This window comes from Penicillium diatomitis, assembly GCF_028827545.1.
Source record: "Penicillium diatomitis strain IBT 30728 chromosome Unknown utg000013l_segment0_segment0, whole genome shotgun sequence".
NCBI classification, from domain to species: domain Eukaryota; kingdom Fungi; phylum Ascomycota; class Eurotiomycetes; order Eurotiales; family Aspergillaceae; genus Penicillium; species Penicillium diatomitis.
The window spans coordinates 1232057-1257109 of NW_026623185.1; the positions used below are offsets into that span (position 1 = coordinate 1232057).

General features: G+C 46.9%; 4 protein-coding genes across 4 annotated transcripts; 1 reads left to right on the forward strand and 3 right to left on the reverse strand.

The window, feature by feature from the left end:
• Positions 1 to 485: 485 nt before the first annotated feature.
• N7539_008709 (uncharacterized protein) lies at positions 486 to 731 on the reverse strand (the record flags this gene model as incomplete). Its single annotated transcript, XM_056938304.1, has 1 exon — positions 486 to 731. The coding sequence occupies one exon, from the start codon at positions 729 to 731 to the stop codon at positions 486 to 488; it is 246 nt and encodes an 81-aa protein (XP_056786686.1).
• Positions 732 to 3803: 3072 nt separating this feature from the next.
• On the forward strand, positions 3804 to 5976 carry N7539_008710 (Kelch repeat-containing protein; the record flags this gene model as incomplete). Its single annotated transcript, XM_056938305.1, has 9 exons — positions 3804 to 3927; positions 3986 to 4040; positions 4085 to 4125; positions 4175 to 4340; positions 4402 to 4867; positions 4938 to 4999; positions 5062 to 5481; positions 5538 to 5749; positions 5819 to 5976. 9 exons carry the CDS (start codon positions 3804 to 3806, stop codon positions 5974 to 5976), a joined length of 1704 nt encoding a protein of 567 aa, XP_056786687.1.
• Positions 5977 to 9928: 3952 nt separating this feature from the next.
• On the reverse strand, positions 9929 to 10333 carry N7539_008711 (uncharacterized protein; the record flags this gene model as incomplete). The annotated part of the gene is made up of 2 exons (XM_056938306.1): positions 9929 to 10070; positions 10224 to 10333. 2 exons carry the CDS (start codon positions 10331 to 10333, stop codon positions 9929 to 9931), a joined length of 252 nt encoding a protein of 83 aa, XP_056786688.1.
• An 11742-nt stretch (positions 10334 to 22075) lies between these two features.
• On the reverse strand, positions 22076 to 23093 carry N7539_008712 (retrotransposon gag protein; the record flags this gene model as incomplete). The annotated part of the gene is made up of 2 exons (XM_056938307.1): positions 22076 to 22183; positions 22263 to 23093. 2 exons carry the CDS (start codon positions 23091 to 23093, stop codon positions 22076 to 22078), a joined length of 939 nt encoding a protein of 312 aa, XP_056786689.1.
• Positions 23094 to 25053: the final 1960 nt, after the last annotated feature.

Below are 25053 nucleotides of genomic sequence, written 5' to 3' on the forward strand. Positions count from 1 at the left end.
TTCGTAGCCATAGCTGAATAGTGGCGTCTTGATGACTCGAAGGAAAGGAATTCTGCAAACGTATCTTGCATCAAGCGAGGACTCTCTATGTCCGGTTTGTGGCGTGTAACTAGTGGCTCAGTAGATGGGTGTGCGCGAATAGCTTCAATAAACTGGCCGTACTGAATCGCCTGTGGAATAGGTGTCTTGATTGCTTCCTGTAGCTCTTGGAAGGTCTTCTGCCACTTCGTGACGAAGGTACTGGAGTTACCCCCCTGACGGAAGTGACAAGTCGCCCATTCGCTGTATTTCTGTTGGAGGGATTGGACGCTCACTTGACCGAAAGTTGAGCAAAGAGCTTTGAAGGCCTGTGGCGAAGATTTGTATTGTCGAATAAATATTTTGATGGAATCGTCAAGAGACGCAGATAGGAAGTGCAGACATGCTGAATCAGTCTTTCGATAGACTGTTAATTCCTCATTCTTTTCGAGGATGTCGGTCTGCATTCAAACCCGAACTTCCGCATCGGTGATGTTTTGAGGATCAACACCTTGTTTATCAGCCAAGATATTGCGTACTTCGGACTGACGAGGGAGGTCTAGAGGAGTATCAATAGGCGGATGGTAGAAACCGGTGATAACGGGCCAATAATCGAGATCCTTGTAATTAAGGAATCTCTCGAACTCCGTCATCCAGATATCGAAGTTAAAATCGCCCTTTAGTCTAGGGACACAATCCTGAATCTTCTCCATCTTAATTGTATGTGTTGTGTGTGAAAAGCTTCAACCTTTAACGAGGTTTTCGAAGCTATCGAAGCAGCTCGGAGCTGCAGAGGGGGTTGGCCCAGAGCCTAAGAATCGGCGCGGAGCCGTGAAAAATCAGCGCGGAGCTGTGCGAGTCGAGTAAGGTCGACGAAGAGTTTTTGATAGTGTTGCTGGTGTCGCGAGGTGAGTTTTAAGCCGCAGCGCTTGCAGGACAGCAAGGTTGGTGTGAATAACCTCACTGGCACGCTAGACGGGGCTCATAACCTATTTGACTGTAGGATCCTGCAGTCAAATAAGAATCCTCTAGAACCTCGTGATAGAATCGCTCAGAATCCTTCTGCCAAGACGATATCCGAAGGCCATGGCACATGGTTTACCACCGGGCTCTGGCCCGTCACAGTAGATGCCATAACTTCCTACTCCAATATCTCAACAACCATCAATTTTTTTGAATCGAATAATAGGATATAGACTTTTCTTGACTTGTGAAAATGATATACCTCAATTTGAAGGAATTTAGATGGTGATTTTGATGCTTTACCATAAAATACGACGTAATATTTACATCAGTGTTAAGGAGTCTGTAATCAAAAACTGAATCTTGGAGTCCGGGTAGACTCCACTAGTTCCCACAATATATACATAGAGGTTCCGCGTACCCAGTCCCTATGGCCCCACACGGAGCCCTTGGGGTTGTTACCCTAAGGTAAGGCGGGGTCGATCCAACAGTGAATCGCCTTGAGTCATCACGTATGACTTGCGCCGTGACAATCAGGGACAGAATATATATTTTTTCGTTAATACTGTTATTGGTTTCTGATACTGCGGCAGCAGATTAGAGACACTACTTGGATTAAGGTCCCAATTTATCTTATTTCAAATAGATGTAGTTGTTGCGATATGAGGTGGTAATGTATCGCATTTACTATGTGTTTTTGGGTGGCCCGCTCAGCGGGGTGACCCGGTCATCCGGGAACTACGTTATAGTTTTCCTAAAAATCTTCGCGAGATCTAGGTCATGTGGTATTCGTTTTACCTAGCGTGAATGATGAGATACGGCTACGGTAGGGGCAGCAGTATCGACGTGTGAGAGGGATGAGGAGTGAGATTGCTGAGGGGGGGGAGATTCTACCTAAGCTATGGACTGTAGTGAGTGGCAGAATCACATGCCATGCAAACAGTAAAGCTCGCGGTTTCTCGTATAGCTCGCGAGTTAATATTTAGAGATTAAAGCCCGCGCTCGTGAAATTTCGACCGGCGGGCGGGGCGGGCTAGCCCGCCTATAAACTGCGAGCTCTAGCAAGGTCAATGTATATACCGCTGTGTTACGGAAGCGTTCTGGGCGGACACTAACCAAGACCATCGAAGATCACTAATATCCGCGGTTGCGGATTATTTGACTGAGGATCTTACGAAGGAAAACCCTAGAAGGTGAAAACACTCGACCTTGCCAAAGCCCGCGAGTTAGCCCGCTCCGCCCGCCAGTCGAAATTTCACGAGCGCGGGCTTTAATCTCTCAAGTCTTAACATTAGCTCGGAGCCCCGCGAGCTCTAAGCTCGCGGATCATTTGATGTTCGCTCGCTCCTGAAACTCCTGCACCATTTTCGTAGTGAGATGCGTGAAAATAGATATTACGTTCGTGTAAGAGATCTGTTCCTTGGGAAACACGTCCGAATTTTCACTTTTATCTAGTCACGTGCTGCTCTTCTTTCTAAGTCCAAGAGAAACTTTCGGTTTAATTATCTGGACCTGGGTCCTACCGCAACTGTGTCGCATCGTACCTGTGACGGGCCAGAGCCCGGTGGTAAACCATGTGCCATGGCCTTCGGATATCGTCTTGGCAGAAGGATTCTGAGCGATTCTATCCGAAATGGGATCGACACTCTTAAGGACCGCGACCGACCCCAGTCTCTTCTTCTTTCTTTCCTCAAGATTGTTACACACAGCATGTTGGCCTAGTACAATTGAATCATTTCTGCTACAGCCCTTCACAGTAACTGCTCACAATGAAGGTAGTTTGAAAGACAACGCCAGCAAGGTGGGCTGGTCACTGGAAATTAGTGTTGCGAACATGGTGGGACCAGACAATCTCAGGATGAGAGGAAGGACAGGACATGGGAGGACAGGACGTGACAACGCCTGCCACGTGTGCCACGCGCACCACGCGCACCACCTCAAAACTTAGGATGTTACTGTAGCTTCTTCTTTTTCTTTCTCCTCTCCAGCTTTTGAGATCCTTGATACCACGCCGACAAGTTTTGATAGAAAGTTTATGAGTCCTTCTGCAGCTTTTCCTAACTGGCGTACAACAATTAGCATACGACTCAAGTAACGTTATGTACCTCAAGCGCTGCTCTACTTTCTCCGCTTGAGAAATGACAAATTGCGCTGTTCTAGCCATGTTTTCTATGTATGAGGAAACTTCCAAATCTGAATGAATTATGCCGCGAAAAAGCGGGCTCGACCGTCATAATTCTGATGTCTTTTTACTTTGCTGCTATGGGAATAGCCGAGTCTCTTAACCAAACAGCCAAAAGACTAGTTAGAATATACCAGGCTGCGGGTGGCTACGGCTTCGCATGGCTATCAAGTCCGCAGTCCGCCTACCAAGTGCACGAGTGATTTTGCAATATCATTAGATCATATAGGATTTAATCTCATTTCCCGACGCTTGTCCACGATCGTGAATTACTGGATACTTCAACTTCTTTACCCACAACTCTCACCGAATGACCGGCTGATCGTAGGTGCAGGGAATACTTAGAAAATAATGGATTGGGCGGTAGTTATTCGGGTGACGTACGGAGGTATCAATGGCACACAATCAGAGTAGTTTGTATCAGCATCGTTGGTAGTGAACCTTTCGCGACAAACTCGCTGATTGGGCGTGGGTTTTATTAAGTGAAATGACACTCAGTAATGTCAATCTAGCATCGTGATGACCAAAGTTGTGAGTTGTGACCAATGCTGAGTCAAGCGTGACTTTATATAGAGATACATCTTCCCCGCTCACGGCCTTTTTGACGGATTCACCCTCGTTTGCGTATATCAAGCCCAGAATGCGCACGATATTCCAGGTTTATACGCAACTTGCGTGCATACTCTCCCTTGTCAATGAAATTCATGCGCAAACTTGGAAGACACAAGTGAATACAACCATGTGTAATTGGAATCAGTATCGCGGTGTGATACGAAATCCGTTTCTTGATGATCAATTGTGAGAAAGGCTAAGTGTTCCAAGCAATACAATTTCAGCAGAGTATCGTGTTCAACGGTGGCTCGCTTTGGTGGCAGAAGTAGGTACCTCATTCGTTTTTTGAGCACTACTAATTCTTCCCAGCGGATACTCGGACGGTTCGCTCGGTATTCCTGAAAATAATGGTAGGCGTTTCTGGAGGGCTCTGTCAGATATGTCTAATGAAGCCACTAGAAAACAAGAACAGCCCGTTTTTGAGCTTCCCTCTGAGCACGCCATTCGATACCCAAACAACGAATGTGACTGCACTATTCTCGGCAAAGCCGAGGTCACGAATCCAATATCAAAACTTTCGAAGCGGTGCCATGTTTGGCAGTGATGAAGAAATACTTCTTTACGGGTTAGTCTATTATTATCACTGTAATTACGGCATATATTAACTCTGTAGCTCTGGACGATAGCGGCGTGACCAGGGAAACCGACACTAAGAGCTCCAATTCCGCCAATCTTCTTGGATATAGATCCGCGACTCATCCGTCAGAGCTGAATACGGGGTACTTCTTCAATTCCACTCTGCCGAGTACCATTAGTGAATCTGTGACGAGCGGCAGCCAGGTCTCCGTGCCAAGTGAAAGCCTTGCATTTTACTTCGGTGGAATGAGAGGCAAAGACTGGGGTCAGATCTCCTCCGACGATGGCTCGGCAGATACAGCAGCTACGACTTTGATCATGGTCAACATGGGGATATCCGGTGACCAAAAGGTCTGGAAGAATTTTTCGTTGCCAACATCCGTCGTCAGCCGAGCTGATTCCCAGATGGTATGGATACCGGTTTCCGAGCGCGGAATTCTGGCCGTGATCGGAGGGGTCCTTAATCCGCAAAACATTTTCCCTACAGGCCTCTCTGTGTCTCAGGCGAAACAAAATGTTTGTAGACGCCCTTAGATTGATGCACATTTATTCCTAGCAGCAACATTATTTTGCTAATACGACTCAGAAGGAGCGCGACCCGGAGTTCATGCGACAAATTTCGATATACGATATCGCACGGGAAAAATGGTAGGTGTTCCTTTCTTTTTATCTACAAGATAGTCTCGTGCTGACATAGAGCTGGATGAAAGGTTTCTTCAAGGGACGACTGGAGATATTCCATCCAAGGCCTACGCTGCGTTTTGCGCGGTCGTTGCTTCGGCCTCAGATGGAAGCTCCCACAATATATACATCTACGGCGGTTACGACGGACAGGATGCATTGTCCACTCCTTACGATGATGTTTACATTCTTTCCTTACCATCCTTCGTGTGGACGAAGGCTTACACAGGCCGACCACAATACGGCCGGAGTGGCCATCAGTGCTTTCGCATATTACCCGACCGCATGCTGATAGTTGGTGGTCTCTACAAAGATCCGTCGCTCTGCCTTCAGGATGGTTTCGTACGAATCTTTGACTTGAACACTCTGGCTTTCAACTCGTCATATTCGCCGTACATTAACGAGGATTATCTCGTCCCTGATCCGATTATCCGCCAAATTGGAGGATCGTGAGTACTCAAGCAATAGATACAGATAATGGCTTTGTGTATTCACCACAACATAGAAACACGGGAAACGCAACGGCAAGCGCACCGATACTCAAGGCCGACCCAGAGCTAGTGTCAATATTGAACACCAAGTACACGAAACCGATACCGACGTGGTATCCGTATGCAGAAGGCATGGCCACATCGGTGCCGCTCTACTCACCCGCAAAATCGTGGGTGGTCCCTCTTGCCGTGGGGCTGATCGTCCCTAGTGCTGTTCTTATGATCGGTACGGTAGTTTGGTGCTGTCTGCGACAAACACGCCCTAGAGTGCGGTGTGTATTGCGCGGTAAAACAGGCGTTGTGGAGATTGACAGCACGCCAGTTGCCACCTCATTGAAAACGCAAATTCACAAAGTTCACGAGCTACCAGGTTCGCCTGCTAATGACACCTCCGGCTACCCGCTATCGATTACTAGCACACCTCCTGAAATGTATGCTCGGCTCCACAGCTGAGTCTGCGAGGCGTACTTTAGGAAGCCAGTGAGCCAACCTATTAGCTGGCACGTGGCGCCTCATAGGGAAAGGATCCAAAGCTTGATAGTAACTAATGACTATATGAGACTGGTTCAGATAAGACATGATCCAATTGGATTCGAAGACTACTGTATCGGCCCGGTCAGCTACAATACTGTCAAGTCTGGATGTTCGTATTCATCGAAAATTCTACGCAGCTCTCGGGAAAAACAAAGGGCTTCGCTACGCTATCATTCCATTCACTTTAAAATCAATAATGAGAATGACGATCTGAATTTCTGTAGCTGTATGGTTGTTCAAGCGTCTACTAGATCTGCATTGGTGCTGCAAGATCACGAAACGGACTCAGTACTACGGATAAGGCTATAATCATGATCGAAGCTCGAGTGCACAGGATATGGAGGATCTTCGCTGTCAATGCCCATGATATCTCACAGTAACCCGCTGTTCAGTTTAGTCGTAATGGGTCACTCAATAATCATCCTCCTTTTGGACCATGAATGGATGTAGGACGGTGAATGATGCCGAAGTTGTCTCTCCATGAACTAAGATAGGTCTACGACGCGAGGTGTAACTGTCGAGATCCTAATCATAATTGATCAATTAAATATCTATGTTTCATTACCCCGAAGCTTAGACTGTTCGTAGATTTAGACAAGTATTACTTACTTTGTATTCTATAAACAAGTGGTGACTACCTGACTACCGTATGTAGCCGTACCCTGAAAGAGTAAAAGGCCTCAATATTCACGCGTGAATTATCTGATTGTTCCAAAGGGAAGAAATACAAAATATTCTTCTGATTGCTAATAACCATTCACATTGACAGCCCATATGAGTATCCACCTGAACTTTCGGCAGTACAAACTGCACATGAAGCTTTCCGCTTTCCACTGTGGTTTCATAAATTGAACTGCTGGTTTTCGTACTCTCGACATCCCTCGGCTGGTCACTTGCTCGAAAGGATGCTCAGCAGCTTGATACATACAAACTGACTTCCATAGCGACGTGTCGCTCGATGTGCACTTGTGCCACTGGCAGTGCACCGACAGAGATAGGTATTTCGACACGGTTCGTTTTATTAAAGTCTACAATCGAGACTCCACTTCCATCTTCGACAACTGACAGAAGTTCTAAAGAAGCAGTCCCCGTTACATCCTGTAGGTAAACCAACTCACTATGAGTACAACTCTTTTAGGTTTAACCCGAAACGTAGTCTGGGTAGATTGGAGCCACTCAATATGTCCGACGCGTCTTAGGAACCCAATATTTACTGCGAATTCTCTACTACCGACTGATTTCACTTAGGGCTGCCCCCCGGGGATTATGTCAAACGGACAAGAAGATGCCAAGCAGACTATGCAACTTCGACGCTGGTCCACCGGCCAAGGGCTATTACTGCTCACCACGGGAATGTGCTCCATGTCCACTATCAATCAAGCATCAATCAAACCACAGTTTTGGAGACTGTTTATTCTAACAGCATATTTCAATCTGGAGCCTTTAGAATTCGGTATTGACTACGATATCTTTATTCCACAATCGAAGATACGTAGTTGAAAATAAGGATGTGTCGCTTCCAATTCCAGGGCGGTGCTATGACCGATGCAGCGATGCAATGCTGGTGGCTGATGCAATTGGCAAGAAATCCGACCTGTGTCGATCAGACTCGGCTTTCCTAGCTTTCGTCAGGGTATGCCAGGCTTGCGTTTTATCCATAAGCCTTCCACGTTAGGAACTTACCATCCTTCCTGAATTCCAACAGTTCTTATATTACTATAGAAGGCCCTCTGTGCAAGAGCCACTAACGCCGACTTTCTCCTCCAGACAAGGCTCAGAACGATTTTTAACAAAATATATGACCCTCGGGGGCACGGGCGGGAAGAAGTAATTATTGACCATTAAACATTCTTAACTTCGAGCGAGGCAGCTACTTATCGTTCTCTATCGGGCGAAAGACTCTTTCAAAGTTTTTCCGCCATTCACTATACAACAAACATCCCAGACACCGGCTCCTTGACACTAGCACTGCGCCATAGTGTACAAAGATCTAAAGTCATAGACCTTTTGAACCATCAGCACAGTCAATGAAAGGCTATCATTCACCAACAGCGTCCGAGACTAAGGTCAATGGAATTACCACGAATGTGGCGAGCTCTCCTGGCACATTTCAAGCTCTGTGGCTTAGGGTTGGTATCTGGAGCATTCATGGACTCTTCTTCATAATCGAGGCCCACGCATGACATGCTGCGGGTATTGAGTTTGGACTTCCAGTCGTAACGCACTATACATGTCATCGAGGCCGATGTGTAAATGACCTTGGCAAGGACAAACAGATCTCGGCAGAGCAAGTCAATTTAGATGCCCGCGACAAAGCGACGGATTGAATGAACGTCGAGTTCATCACAGTTCTATCCCATCCCGCCGAAACAGAAAAGATAGTCAATTACGGGCAATGGTAACGTATAGAATCACGACATGAGTGACCCTTTCTAGATGGATATTAAATTAAGAAGATTCAAAATATTCTATATGGCAGTTCGTTTAAAGTGCGTTTATCCTTCTCGTCGGCGTTACTAGGTTCAAAAAGGACTCCGTGCTTTTCAAGCTAATTTCTGAGCTTGACTGGGAAATCCAATTTTTGGGCCAAACCAAGTGGTCATCGTACTCTGAAGACACTGGAATGCTTCATTTATTGCCTGAGTCTGCTTGCATTGACCTTGCTTTTCTTTCCCGGTTCTTGTTAAATGGTACGACTCAACTCAAAACGCAGGTGTATTTTTCGGAAGGCGTCAAAGCCCATGGAACGGGAGAAGGAAAAAAATAGACGAAAGAGGGACAGCAAGGAACATTGACTTCATGACATGATAGCCTACTTAACCAAGCACGGTTGCAGAATGATAGACCCCCTAGAGCTTGGTTAGCATGAGTCTGGGATTGATTAAGTCGCCAGTCAACTTTGATTAATCTTCGAATCTCCAGTTCCCATGGTGAGTCTCCCGTCATGATCTGCGAAGTTTACAACTCCGAAAGCTAGAGATTTTAACATCCTAGATGTTTCTGCCTATGGTTTCTCAAACTTGCAACTCGGATTTATGTTGAGTCTTACTCATTACCAGTACTCGATTTATCTTCGTAGCCGGCCCGTGTTCTATTAATAACGATATTTCCTCATGAGTGTTTGGAAGTTTCTGAGAAACACGAGGATGTAATGATTTATGGTCATTATCTTTATTAAGAGTCACTTCTCCTAAGAGTTCTCTGAATTAAATGACTACGCCACTCTGATGGCATTCTCGAAGCCTCGAGCACTTTCTTAAGGACTGGGTCACTTAGAGATGGCTCTACAATGTGACGACAAACCCCTGATAACATACACTGACTGATAGGGAGGGGTTGAAGTTGGGTGGTGTTTCCAGAGCTGTCCGACAGCTGACTGCGAAGGCTTCAACGTCACTAATTGTCAACCTAAGGCCATAAGAGGTGATGCTGGTCCGCTGGAAAGTCTAGAGGAGGCCGGTAGGTGATTTGTGAAGACCCTCGAGGTCTCGTATGTGGCCGATTTCACGACAGCGTGTGCAGAAGCTGCGTCGCGGCTTGGGTCACGAATCAGACCATGGTTATCGTCAACCAGGGGACTAGACTCAGATATCCAGTGCTAAGCACCCAAGAGACAAAGTTAATATCATCCAAGCTGTCGACCGCTTGTTCTCCAATTCCGTCAAGCCATCGCTGGGCCAGTGGCGTCGACACTTCCATGTCTTTTATGCGGTCTTGGTCAGAACGCCTTGATATACAGCCATTGCACTGGGCGTCTTTTCCAAGCATTGCAATATTCTTCGCTCAGACTCGCATAGTCTTGGGCGAATGGTGAAATACAACCCCTCATTGACTGTCCGTGTCATTGTGTCATTGTAATGTCATCCGCACCTTACGCCTTCTTGGTTGAAAAGAATGACACGCTTTTGTATCGAAGGGTCAAGGGGTTCGGGTCACGGTTGAAAACGAAGAAGAGAACACTAGGCTCCAAGGAAGCCAGAGAGTAGAAGATGAAAGAAGCTTGGCTATTCAGTCTATGACTAGTTCGGAAAGGTAGTATCTAACTCACCAATGGATTTCTCGGCGTACTGGATATATTCGATACCAAGTAATCATATATTACCGTAAGTCTCTGTGAATTCCTTAGCTGGTTGGATTCCAACCTCACGTACGTCCGCCCACCTTACCTTCCATGCCAGGTATTGACAGTATTGACACTGGCATTGACACGTGGGGTTTCATCTTTGCGCACACCCCATTTTTTTGACCGCCAGTGTAATACAAGTATAATAGCCATTAGAGACAGCTTCAGTCGCAATTTCCAGAATCACTTTTCACCAAATGGCGAGTTAAGGGGTGATTTCTGGACGCAGATCAAGTGTTATTTTCCACTTGAATATGTCATTGTACAGTGACCGTACATGAATATATAGCTTTGCACTTCAGGTTTCGTACCAGCATATATAGTGCATTATATGATGAGGGGTTGAAAGATCATCCCTCTATTTTAGACATAGAAGGCAATAATGGGCGGTACTGTACATTGAGATTCCAACATCGGTAAAGCTCATGAGGTATGACAGGGTGCGGGAAACTTCAGTCCGCAGTCTCTGCTAATTTTGAAACTGATAGAGCCATTTATGGACACGTAAGGTGGATTGTTTTTATTCCTCACACCGAGCCACCTGTAGCCAACAACAATTTCCTGCCTTGCAAAAAGCAAAAATGATGGTCTATGGATGGAGTTTCATATGAAGAAAAGCCATTGCCCCCATTACCTTTGAACATCAAGAAAGCTGGTAGATCCTCAATCCCCGAGGTCAAACTGAGTCAAAACCCAGCTTTCGCGTTCATAGATGACGAAGAAAAAAACAAACCATTACCTCTGGAGCCACCTAGCCTCAATGAACGCACCACTGGGACTTCCTCTCAGTCATCGCCTAGTTTTGTCTCGAGTAGGACCGAGCTATCCACGTCATGCTGGCGACAAGTCCCTATCCAGAGCAAAACAGATTATCACGACAGCAGAAGTTTCAAAGGAAGACCGTCCAGTACATTAGTGAGGACAAGAGTGTGCTTGGAAAGCAGATTACTGGCAACATTTTTCGGCTTTGATCACGAGCAAAGATTTGATCATGCTGCCCTTTCTAGTGGACGATTACTCCAGCGACTGAAAGATATCATCACAGGAGATTTCACGTGGCCTACCAAGTTTGACCGACCTCTAAATTGCTGTCTTCTACTTAGGAACTTTATAATCTGCTCTATTGACGAGTTTGATTTCGATAAATACAGGCGTGAGGTGCTTATCTTTCAGCAAGATAAGTATTCAGACCTCCTTGGAGTGAATCGAGGGTTTGGGCTATTGTGGGACTTTCTACACGCTTACGATAGCTTTACCACCCCACCTCATCGGTTTCAGTGGTTCCAGGTATGTTTAAAATGATCTGCAAGGTATTACGTGGGATCATGCCATAACCACTTTAACAGGATCGCGATCTCTCTGCGGTTGATGCAGAGCATATGCTTCAAATTTGGACAGCATTAACAAAATCGAGCGTTAAACTTCAGAAGATAGTTCTCTACGGTAGAATTCCATCTGCGACAAAAGAGGATTTATCGCATATTCTTGAACATCTAGACCTAGAATCACAGGAAACTGAGACTCGCGGAAATTCGTTCAAGAACATTAGTCAATTATTCCTTGAGTGGGAAAATGTGAAAGTGGAGGAATGAAGAAGAGCCGTCCCTCCAGAGTAACAAAACATTTAATCCAAGGAGACAGCCTCCAGGAAGCGATTTTTGAAAATTTGTTCCTCCGTACAGTTGATTCCGAAAACAAATTAACCCCCCAGGTTTTCTTTCCCAGCACGCCACTGATATTTAGCTAAGCTAATTTCGGCTACTTAGCTAGAACCCCTTCTCTGAGGCATGAGTTCACGACGCCGTATAACAGGCCGTAGAAGAATCTGGAACCTGGGCCATCCGGATGAGGAGACAAAGTGGGTTTCTGGGAGAGGGAACGCGTGTGTCTGGGAGTTATACGTTTTTGAAATCGCGGTATCCCGTATGCCGTTGCTCACATGGTAATACCATTATACCAAAAGGTCTATGCCAGACTATTCGTATCGATAAGTCTGCATGCAACCGTATATATAGTCAGTTGATCCCGCGCAATATACCACATACGCATCCTTTGGGATCATAATCAACTTTATGTTCATACCTCCAGCTTCCGTACTGCCATCCTATTCGTCTAGCACACGGGAGAGTAGAGTTCATCCCTTTCACATCCGCGGCACCATCACCACCGCCTGTAGCTGAGATACTATTAGCAAGCAAAGAGAGGGAATCAAATACAGATCATGTCATTTTCACAGAACGCTCCTCCATACTCGGTTTTGTCTAACTCCGTTCTACCTATATCATGGGGTAATTTTTGTGATTCAACGGTAGCTAAAAGCCAATTGTCGTTGGTGGCAAGGTTGCAATTGCTGTTTTAAACGTACGTCATTTCAGATATACATACTGTTACACTGTACGCCAAATTTCACTTGCAAAATTTAGGTCAGGCAAAGGCAGAGAGCTCACTTCACAATTTCTTCGTCCAACACTCGAAGATAAAAGTGTATATACCCCAAGTAATCTTGAAATGTCTGAATTGAACATGGACTAGTAAAGGTAACACAAGATAGGTAAGGTATTAAGCCACTGGGTACCGGTAGAGGTAATCACTTAGGTAAACTACAGACTCTCCTGACCTCGGTCGGCATCCGTGTTAGAGCGAGCGCAGTTACTAAATGCTCCTCTAGTATAGTGGGTCTGAGATTTGATGATGGACCGGCATGTCAACGGACAAGAAGTTTGACAGACTGACTCACTCTGAAGGTGGACAAGGGATTCTGGACTGGCCGCAAGAGGCATGTGGTCAGGAAGTTCTTAAAGATCCTTACATTACATTTTTAACACGCCGAGTATGTAACAGGACTCAAAAAACAATCCATGATTAGCAGATTAGAACTTCATATGGGAACGAAAGTAGAAATTTGTTTCAATTCGAACGGTCTATACAGCTTGTAAGTTTCGAGGCATATGCATCACAGATATTTCGATACTGAGCATTATCAGTTGGTTGTAAACAGCGGTTGGTTGGGGATTATCGATGAAATGGTAGCATGCACAACCCTGCGACCCTGAACGGTGAGAACTTTTACCGGTGATTACCGGTAGGAACCGATAATTCCGGCCGAAATAGGCATAGCTAATTGAAAATTTCCGATAAGGAGGTCGCGGGGGTAAGGTCCGTGCATCCCTGCGACCTCCGTGGTCAGCGAACCCGGATGGTATTGGCATCTCATGATTTCTACCGGTAATTCCCAAGTTTTGGCAGGAGGAGAAAACCTTGCGACCTTGTATGGATTTACCGGCTCCTATCAGTAGCTAGCGGGTAATATAGGGAAAACAGGTAATTCTCGTGACCGATACAAAACTTACCGAGACTGAGCTCAACTCCTAGCTTTTACCGGCTTTTACTATTTGCTACCAGTAGCGAGTCCCTACTATGTACCTACTACGTATCAGGCTGTCTCTTGGCCGCAGAGAACGGCTAATTCCTGGTCTTTTTAAGAAAGAACGTACGCTCTTTTTCTTTGGATAATTCTGGCGGCTCACCACCGAGGGACCCGCAAACCCACAACATTAGATAGTGGGCACTGGACAGTTTTAGCAAAAGTTTACAAGAAGTATACACATGCCTTATTTGTTATTTGGTAAGGCGTAAAACTTTAGCTAGAGCGGTCAACAAAAAGCCGGCCACATAGCCGTCCCCGCACTTCCGTTCTGCCACCGCCTGCCCGCTTCTTCTATCGCTGTTCCGCTTGTTCCATTCCTTCTCTTCTCCAAGCTTTTTGTAAACAGCATGTTGGCCTAGTCAGTACTGAATCAATTTGGCTTCAGCCCTCCACAAACTTACTTAATGGCCTTTCGCGGTTTCCCCTGCGCTCGGGGGTGAGCTTACCTAGAAATGCCTAACTTTAAGTAAGACCTAGTCCTAAATTATAATCTTTGATCTTTCATAGTCCTTAATGATATTCTATAATTTTTAAGTATAATGTGATTCCAGAGGCATACCGCAATGTAATGCGGGTGCGGGATCATCTGACTATATGGAATCCCGGTGCCGTTGCTCACATGGTATTACCATTAGGCCAATAGGTCTAAGCCGGACTATTCGATACGAATTGTATTTGACTGAAGGATCTTACGAAGTAAAACCCTGGAAGGTGAAAACACTCGACGTTGACTAAGAGAAGAGAAGAGGAGGAAGAAGGAAGCTAAGCTAGACTACTGAGGTTGGTGGTCCCAGCTGGTGAGGGCGTAGCCCAGGCAGTATAGCAGGCCTCACCATCAAACAAATTGTCTGCATGCTGTAAAGGGCTGTAGCAGAATTGATTCAATTGTACTAGGTCAACATGCTGTTTACAACAATCTTAAGGAAGGAAAGAAGAAAGGATAGGAGTCGGTCGCGGTCCTCAACAGCGTCGATCCTATCTCGGGTAGGACCCCGCTCAGACCCCTTCTACCAAGGCGGTATCCGGAAGGCCATAGCATATGGTCAACCACCGGGCTCTGGCCCGTCACACATGCAACGGTATATATAGTCAGTTGATCCCGCACCCCGCCGCCTTACGGCATGGCATGCCTCTGGGATCACAATTCTAAAGTAAACTAGTATTGATTTTTCTAGAATTCTATATAGGTAAAAATGGCTTTACTAGAATATACTAATGAATTTTAACTTAAGAGCTTTAACTAAAACTTAGGAAGAATAGTATATAATATGTTACGGCGTGGCCGAACAAGTTGCGATACCATACTATATATACCAGACTCTGGGCAGTTGTATAGTAAGAAGAGAAATCAGTGCAGTCTCATTGAATATTGAGTGCTCGGGTAAGCTCGGTCGGGGACTTGGAAAGCTGGACCTGAGGACACCCAGGATGGGTCACGTGGTCCGTAGTGGCCGCAGCCAGCCGCAAATCAAGGACGTCACAACTGAACGAAGGACTCGCAGATTCCCCAAGGGAAAATTCTCGGAGGAAGACAGTCCGTAGGGAATCAAGAGTCAGACTTGTTATTCACTCATGCCTATATTGACTTGCTCCGTAACCGTTGAGATATCTTTCCCATCTCGCACCTCCATCTAATCCTTACCGTCTCTTCATATAGCCTGTATCCGACCCAGTCCTCCCTCGGGCTATCCCTTTTGGGGATTGTCCTTACAGCGGTATCCGCAACCCCGGATATTAGTGATCTTTTATGGTCTTGTTGGTTAGTGTACCGCCCAGAACGCTTCCGCAACACAATATCACTATACAGTACATAAATATAGAATTAAGATCTTACAAGAGTATTAATTTTTTTTTTAAAAAAAGAATTAGATACTATATAGGAAGATTAAGTAGAATTCAGTTAGATTTAGTTAAACTCAGTTAAATTCAGTCAGATCTAAATACTTAAAATATAAGTATCGAGAAGATATATTTATAGTTCATACGATATTTCCTAATCTATAGTCTCTTCTAGTATATAATCTTTTCCAGTATAATCTAGTATATTCAGGAAGAATTAGTAACTTTAAAGAAAAATTATGATGACTAAAAATTATAGATCCTACTTAGACATTACGAAAGCCTATAGAGCCCGCGGCCCGTTAAGCCAGTAGGCCGAGCTCAGGCTTTATGTTAGGGGGTCTGTATCGCAGGTCAGAGAACCTGTTGGCCAGGCAGAGAGTCCAAGTCTATGGGGTCTGAATTCAAAGACTGAATCTTGGAGTCCGGGTATACTCCACTAGTTCCTACAATATATACACAGAGGTTCCGCGTACCGAGTCCCTATAGCCCCACATGGAGCCCTTGGGGTTGTTACCCTAAGGCGATGCGGGGTCGATCCAACAGTGAATCGCCTTGAGTCATCACGTATATATATCAGATAATGATCTTCGATCTACTTTCAACTTTTCGATAAGATTAATCAGTCGAAAAACCACAACTAGCCAGAAAGATTCTTGCGAGCTTGATCCTGAAACCTCTCGCCACCGCTGAACTCGCCTTTTGATTCTGATTGGGTCTGCGAGAACCTTGCTACATAATTGAGCATATGTCGATACTAATGATCTTAATTGTTCGAAATTCCATTCATGCACTTTTATAACCGGTTGACAGCTTAACAACTGTGAGCTTAACGTTTGCAGTCGTGGGTTGGTGGGCCGCTTTGCTACCACGAAAGGCGCCAGCCCGAGATTGAAGGCCCTCCCTCGAGTACCGACCGTCACGTTCTCCTGTAACACTGCATTCTGTTTCTCGTCACATAATTTATTTATCGCCCAAAACGCGAAAAGAGCGACAACGCGTGGTGAGATTGAATCACAGTTAGCGCCATGTAATTTGATCACGCCTTGGCCATGGCGATCTTTCATACGTTTCCGTCACGCGCCCTGTCTTGGAACAATACTCTGAAAGCTTGGAGTCATCAAAGCTCACATTGATTGATAAGATATTACAAAGAGTGCGACAGATGATACGTCATGTCTTATAACGTTGAGGAATAGCAGATGGAAATGAGTGAAATTCATTTACAGATCGATGGAATAGCGTGCAAGTTCCGTTCGATTCCCACTAAAGACGACTTTCTGGCCTCCCAAACTCGAAAATTCATTATGCGTAAATTATTTATTACGTCAGCCCTCGGAATTATTAGCTTAGTACGCAGGAGAGAGTGAAAAGGTGCACATTCTATCATTTTCTACTTCATCTATTTCGGACCCGGCGACCTTCTTGGGTCTGGACATCAGGACAGAACAGTTCGGTCAGGTTGCCCTAATTAAGAATAGTAGAACACCTGTGTTCTTTATGTTCCTCCCGAAATAGAGAGACCTAGCTAGAGGTTGAAGATCTACAGAGAGAAAAAATGGTTGAGGCAGTCGACACCATTCTGCGACTAGGATTTCAAATCAATACACCCACACTTCAGACTTTTACTTCGCTCGAAATCAAAATTCAAGGTAGACCTTGATTTTCCGACCACAATGACAGAAGAGAGGACTATTAATCTCAATCTTGACAAAAGTGTGAGAGTTTTCTCTACTCGTTAATGGTTTTTGGCTGTGGATTTTCTTGGTATGAGAATAAATCTTAACTCGCTTTCACTTCCGATTTTCTCATTTCCACCTCTCGAGCGGCTTCGTTCTTTCACACTTTCCTTTCGCCACTATGAAATTGTCTAATTCCATAAACAAAGCCTTCCAGAAACTTCATGATTTCGCATTATCGATCCGTAAACATACCGCCGAAGATCTCAATTCATCTTGATATGTCTGGCCACTATAATCTTTGAAACCTCTACCGTCTGCTTTTCTAAAATCGTATAAATGCTGGGTCCTCGGAAACTTCTCTTGACCCTTAAAAGAAGAGCACACCGGACCAAATCGCGGCCTGGCTGGACCTTGTTTCCGGAGCCGGAGAGCTGTCCCTGGTTGACACGGGCCGCTTTAACACGATCATACGTGAAATAAGTTACCCACGAGAGCAATAAACATCTGTCTTATATTTTGCTGACAACGGCAAATGCATAAATTCTCTTCGAGAATCGAGGTCTATTTCTTATATTCTATAACACTGTGATACGTCGAGGGCCGTCGGGCCCCGTCCGAGTACGCATGAGTATTTCCACAGGTGACAGCACACATGGCTACGCCAATAATTCTACTCGGAAGTTAATAGTACTCCTTTTAGCCAGAGTGGTCTGGGCCACACTAGACATTACAAAAGCTTGTAGAGGCCGCGGCTCGTTAGGCCCTTCGGCCGGGCTCAGGCTTTTGTAATATCTAGTAAAAATCCAGCCAAGAATTCAAAGTAGGTATATTTCAATTTTCTGCAACGGGCGCGAATGTATAATCGTAGCTTATAGAGTATAAGTGTGAAGGGCTATAGCAGAATTGATTCAATTGTACTAGGCCAACATGCTGTTTACAACAATCTTGAGGAAAGAAAGAAGAAAGGACAGGAGTAGTCGCGGTCCTTAAGAGTGTCGATCCCTTATGCATGGAATCCTCTAGAACCTCGTGATGGAATCGCTCAGAATCCTTCTGCCAAGACGATATCCGAAGGCCATGGCATATGGTTTACCACCGGGCTCTTGCCCGTCACAGTACCCCCTCCTCATTTTGACATTCGATATAACGAGGTCCTCATCCCTGTCGCTTCGGCGCCGATTCGCCGGTGAGATAGGGCCGAAACGTTCTTCATACTTGTCAAGCGCCTCACAGTTTTCGACAGAGCTCAACGGTTCCCACGTAGTCTCTGCATAACCTGCCCACTTCACTAGGACTTCTGCTCTGGTCCCTCTTCCTACTCTGCGCACCCTGTGGTCCAATATCTCCTCGACCTGGTACTCCAGTTCACCATCGACTACAAGGGGAGGAGGCTGCGAATCGTCAACGATTTGCGAGGGTAACGGGTCCGACGCTGCAGGTCGTATAAGGTCCACATGGAACACTGGGTGCACACCAGTTGGCATATCGAGTCGAACAGTGTGTGGCGATGGCACTTCCTGCACGGTATATCTCCCGTGTAACCAGTCAAGCTTCTTCGAACACCGCTGAGACCGAATGTTCTTAAGGTTTAGCCATACCTTATCCCCTACTCGATAGACCGGTGCTGCCTGACGAGACCGATTGGCATTCTCTTCCTGCTTATCCTGCGCGGTCGCAATAGCGGCCTGCGCCCAGTCGGTTGCATCTCGGAGGCGTTTCACGAACGCTTCTCCCGCTCGTTGAGGGCCAATAATACTAGATCCGTTGGTAAAGTTCGCTTCCTCAATTCCAATAGGGTCGACGTGATAACCGTGTGTGAAGAAGAACGGTGATATTCCAATCGATGCAGCATCTCGGTTATTGATCGCCACCGCAATGACTGGGAGCAGTCCTTCCCAATCGTTCTGCGCATAAGATGTGAATACCCGCAAGATTCTTTCAACTTCCTGGTTCGCGCGTTCAGTGGAACCGTCTGTCTGCGGATGGAAAGCCGTGGAGGGTCGGCGTCGAATCGATAACTTTTGCAGACGACTTCCCAGAACCTGCTAATAAATTGCGGACCCCGATCACTCGTAATCGCCAGAGGGAGCCCATGGTGCATGTAGAAATGCGTCAGGAAGGCCTCAGCTACTCGCTCTGCCGTCGTCTCGACCATACCGACTAAGATAACTCCCTTCGTTAATCGGTCTGTTATGACTAGAAGGTTCGTGGCTTGATTGTCTTTCGACGGGGGAAGGTCGGTGACAAAGTCCATTGAGATTTCGGCCCAGATTCGCTGGGGAATCGGCAGTGGCCTCAATAACCCATGCTTCGTGTCACGCCATGCCGTGCTTCTGCCGCAGATTGTGCAGTTTCGCAAGAATCTCCTCACATCCTTCGCCGCTCCAGGCCAGAAGAACCGCCGAGACAGTATCGCATAGGTGGCGTCTCGACCTGGATGACCCGTAACGTGGGAGTCATGAATTTTCTGAATGATGCCAGTGCGTAGCGGCTCGCTCTCAGGAATCCAGATCCTCTGCCTAAAGCACAGCAAGCCTCTTTGTCCAGATGACACTCAGAAAGGCTGGTTTTCGTGTTCGTTTCGGCCGCAACTCGCCGTTCCCCGTCCTTCAATGCCTTTGATGCGCTTGATAGGTAGTGTCGATTCGTCGAGCCTGTTGCCATTCTCGTTGGAACTCTTCCTCTTCGAACAATGGTATCTCTCGCTCGAAGTCCAGTGGGGCATCATCATCAGAATCGCTCATGCGGGGACGACCCGTTCGAATCGTGACCTTTTCGAACACCTTTCGGAACCGATTCGATAGCCTTTCATCTTCGAAACTTTGTGGCATATCCTGACTACGCCGAGAAAGTGCATCAGGGCGTGATGCATGTCGCCCTGGCCGAGATTGTAGCGTAAAGTCGAATTCGCTCATTAAGTCTGCCCATCGCATCTGGCGCTCAGACAGATGTCTCGCCTTATTGAAGTATCGCAGGTTCTTATGGTCCGTTACGATAGTGAATCGAGGGACCATCTTTAACTCAGCCCTCCACTCCCGTAAGGCGCGAATTATCGCCAAAAGCTCCTTATCGTGGATCTCGTAGTTTGACTCGGCTGGCGAGAACTTCTGTGAGATATACGCGCACGGAACTAATCTGCTATCATCCTGTCGCTGAGACAATACCGCCCCGGTAGCCCATCCTGATGCGTCCGCTTCCAGCACCGTTTCCCTGCCTTCTTCGAAGTGCGCCAGGATCGGTGCATTAATGAAGAGCTCCTTTAATTCGTTGAAGGCCTGCTGGCATGACTCATCCCACTGGAATATAGCGTCCTTCTTTGTCAACTTGGTCAACGGGACCGATAAGGTGGCGAAATGAGGGATAAACGACCGGTAAAAGTTAGCGAATCCCAAGAATCCCCGTACTTCGCGAATTGTCTTTGGGGTCTCCCATGCCCTGATAGCTTCGACCTTCTTAGGATCCACATGAATGCCTTCTTCTGCACGAATGACGAATCCAAGGTATTTGACAGTGCTCTGTTCGAATTCTGACTTTCCAATATCACACTGCAACCCTGCTTCCTTGAGCTTCTGCAGTACTTTGCCTACTTTTCGGCGGTGATCCGACAGTGATCCGTTCGAGTAAATGATGATATCATCGACATAGGCTGATACAAAGTCGTCAAGATATTGCTGTAAGGTTTGGTTGATGAACCGCTGAAAGGTCGCTGGCGCTCCGGTAAGACCAAATGGGGTAACATTCCACTCATAGAGACCGTATCGGGTTCGAAACGCCGTCTTCCACTCTTCGCCTGGAGCGATTCGGATCTTATGGAATGCCGCAATCACATCGAGTTTTGTGAACCGTCTTGCCTTTGCCATATTCCTAAGGGTTTCGCGGATTAATGGCAGTGGGTATCGGTCCTCTACACTTAGTTCGTTCAACCCTCGATAGTCGACGCAGAATCGCACACCTCCGCCTGGCTTGCGTACGAGGAGGACTGGAGCCGCAGCGGGTGAGTTGCTAACGCGTATAAAATTCTTGCCCAACAGGTCAGTTAAAGTCTTGCGTAGATATAGCAACTCTTCCTTATTCATGCTGTACAAGGGCCCATAAGGGGGTGTCTCTTCGTTGCCGTTCCGGTCGCGTTTCAGTGGGATCTTATGATCGATTCCTGGACGATGTGGTGGTAGCTTCTCGGCTAACTGTTGACTGAAAACTTTGAGCCATTTCCAGTAATGTTTTGGCAGCTTTTCCTTCGGATCGATGTGCTTTTTTGGTTGCAACGCTTTGTCGATGTCGTCCAATGTGACCTTTCCAATCTGCAGTCGTTCCGGTTCCGGAGCGCTATCGAATAGCTGGCGAATCGACTGCGCTGACGCCTTGTTCACCCGTAAGGTCTTCACTCCAGGTGGTCCGATTGAGGGGTCTCGCCGATTCCAACAGCGTGTTTGGCGGCCATCCTTGTCGAAGATATCGAGATACCCCTTCCTTGCCGAATATCTTCCATTGACATCCGCCAACCATGGGTCTCCAAGTATTATTTCGTCTATCTGCTTCTCGATGACATATGCAAACACGCGGTCCTGTTGGTGACCATGGATGTCGGCGTTGAAGTATGTAACGTGGGTGATTCGCCCCTGATTCGCTACTACTCCGTCAAGCACACGGGTGCAAATTCGAATGCGCGGAAGATCGAGAGATTTAACGAGTGCACCGGTTACAGTTGCATAAGATTGGCAGCCTTGGTCAACTAGGGCTTTTGCAAACTGAGTACCATTCACTCTAACATCCAGAAGAAACGGCGGTGATTCGTTCTCCAATAGTCTCCTGACCCCCTTCTGCTCCTGCTCGCGACTAAGAACAGGAGCTACTCGTTTTCCGACTCGCTCTCAGTGCTCAAAGGGGACTCGATCTCCTCTCCCGTGAAATCCGTTTCCTCATCCTCAGGTGCTGGCTGCGCCTTCTTCACTCGACTTCGTTTCGGCAAAGAACCGGTGTCTTTTCGGTCTTTCTTCGTCTGACCGGCTGCGACGCGACTAGAGCCTGGGCGCTCGGCAGGTCGATAGGAACATCCTGCGATACGATGGTCGTCACCACCACAACGGAGACAAAGGCCCTCCTCGCGACGTCGGGTTAGCTCTTCGTGGCCGACCCATTTCGCCTGCTTGTCGACACTTTTTCGGGGGCGATTCGCTCGAGGATTAACACGATTGGCGTTGACAGTAGGGGACCAATCCATCTCGTCCGGGTCCTTCTGTTGGCGACGGAGTGATTTGTTGGTTCGACCCTTACTCAGATTCAAAGCATCCATATCGGTCGTAATTTCATGCAGCCGGCCAACCAGCCCCGAATAGGTGGCGGGAATGCCGCGATTCATTAGCGCAGCACTCATCTCTTCGTTCAACGCGCCTAGTAGGATCTGCCGTCTAGCCTCGTCTGGCCAGCTCATAGCTCCGGCGTCTGCAAATTCCTTCTCAAGCTTCGGTAGGAATCGGGTAAACGGCTGCCGGTTTGTCTGCTTTATCTGATGGAGTCTTCTTGCGGCTCGCGATTGCGCGTTCGGGTCTCCATATATGCCTTCAAGATACGCGAGCAGGTCGTCTGGACCGGCAGTGTCTCGCGAGTGTTTCACATACGTTCCAGTATTCTTCCATGCGAGCTTCTCGAGGCGCGAGAAGACATACATAAATTGGTCCTGCTTAGACCCAATCGCTTCGCCGTCGACTGCTAGCTTATTCTCCATCGTGATCCGCCAAGTGCCCCAGTCGTTAACGTTCCCAGCAAATGGTGGTGGATCCGGGAGTCGAGATCTAGGTCTACGTACGGTAGTCGAAATCGATTCAACAGGGGTTAGCGTAGGTTCCGTGGTCGTCTCGGTAACGTTTCCTTCGGTCGGAAGGTTTGCCGACTGTCGTGCCAGGATATCTTCGAGTTGACGAATTCTTTCATCTTGGGTGACGGCGCGTTGTTCAATTTGTTGCATGATCGTCTGAACTCACGGGGGTGGGGCCTGCTGATCCTGAGAGTTCATGATGCCTTGGTGTTTCGTGAGCTAACCGGTGGCGATTCGGTAGCGTTCTAATGTTCCAATGTGCCTAGAGATTGGGTGTCTTCTAGAGATTTCCAATGCGTCTCGAGCGCTAGACTTTTGCGCGAGGGTCCCGTTGTAATGTATACAAACCGCTGAACCACGGTCGGTTCAGGGGTAAAACCAATGAAATTCCGGTGAAGGTGCCTAGGTCAACTCCCTAGGGCTTTCCAATGACCAATGATACTTCTGAACGACGTAGAAGGAAGATTGTTGTATGTGAAGGGCTATAGCAGAATTGATTCAATTGTACTAGGCCAACATGCTGTTTACAACAATCTTGAGGAAAGAAAGAAGAAAGGACAGGAGTAGTCGCGGTCCTTAAGAGTGTCGATCCCTTATGCATGGAATCCTCTAGAACCTCGCGATGGAATCGCTCAGAATCCTTCTGCCAAGACGATATCCGAAGGCCATGGCATATGGTTTACCACCGGGCTCTGGCCCGTCACATATGCCATGGCTTTCCGGATACCGCCTCAGCAGAAGGGGGTCCGAGCGAGGTTCTAGTGGATCCTACCCGAGGACGCTCTTAAGGACTGCGACCGACTCCTACCCCTTCTTCCTTCTCTCCTTAAGATTGTTGCAAACAGCATGTTGGCCTAGTACAATTGAATCAATTCTGCTACAGCCCTTCACAAGTAAGGCGTATACCACCCTTTTGATTCAATAAATGCTTGCACCCTATTAGGGATAGCCTCAGAAAGGTATTACAGTTGCTTTATATCAATATTTTGCCAAGCAATCTACGCAGCTTCTACCAAGATTCGCTTGGTCTTATTCTTGTTTTCATTTGCATAAGATCTTACTACGTGTATCTAGTAGGCGGTCGGAATTCGTTGGGCGGTCAGTAAAGTGGGTCCAAGGGGGTCCAAGGGGGTCCAAAAACTTATGCGTACTCACTGTACGTCACCGAATACCCGAATACTGTACCAACTAAAACGCCCCCTCCTTTTAGGGGTTTCAAAGCAGTTACTGTTGACCACGGGATCATTAAGTACGAATTCTCGAAAGCAGACGTAACAACGTGCAACAATGCTGGATAATTGTCATATCATTGACTGCTGAGGCAGTAGCGGGTGGATCCCGCGCTTTCATTTGCACCAACTACCTACTGACTGGGGGTCAGTCAGGGCTCCCTCACACCCTCCGCTAACACCACCGTCACCAGGACGAAAGTGAGAAATTACTCTAGACGAGTGGGCTTTCCCAATATTTAATCGATTTGTCCCGTGCCAAATTATCCAGCAAGACGTCTAGTGATTTATCCTCAGCCATACAAACAGACGACCATCTTCTATTAACTTGTTACCCAGATCAAGCTCAACCCGTGCTTCATTCACACCGAGCGGCAATAGAATCATGCGGTTCACGATGTGTTCAAATTGCCATCGCGTCATTGATGCAGACCCAAAGGCTACGCCGCATAGCCAGCCCAAATGTGGATTTTGGTGTCCAGGACCAGCAGAAGCTCTCTGGATGTTTTCTTTCTGCCCTTGCGACCTGCTCGATATAAAATAACAGGCTTTTCATATCGAGGCTGAGCATCCACTTCTGCTTCACGAATGGTGACATGGACGTGGTCGAATTCATGCTGGCTGGCATAGCGGAAAGTGAAAGGAAGGATAGGCGAGATGTGGAACTACTCTCTCACACTTTGTAGTGCTGGGTGTCGTGGGGCCGCACAAGGCATTGTTGACTAGAAGCAGACATTCAATTGATTTCCTTGGTACTTATCCACTAACGTAGCGGGACATGGGAAAGAAAAGTTCGAATAGCATATCGACACAGCCTTTAAGACAGGTACGATCGTCGAAAGGGCGCAGAAGCCAATCCAAGACAGGGGACGGACCAAATA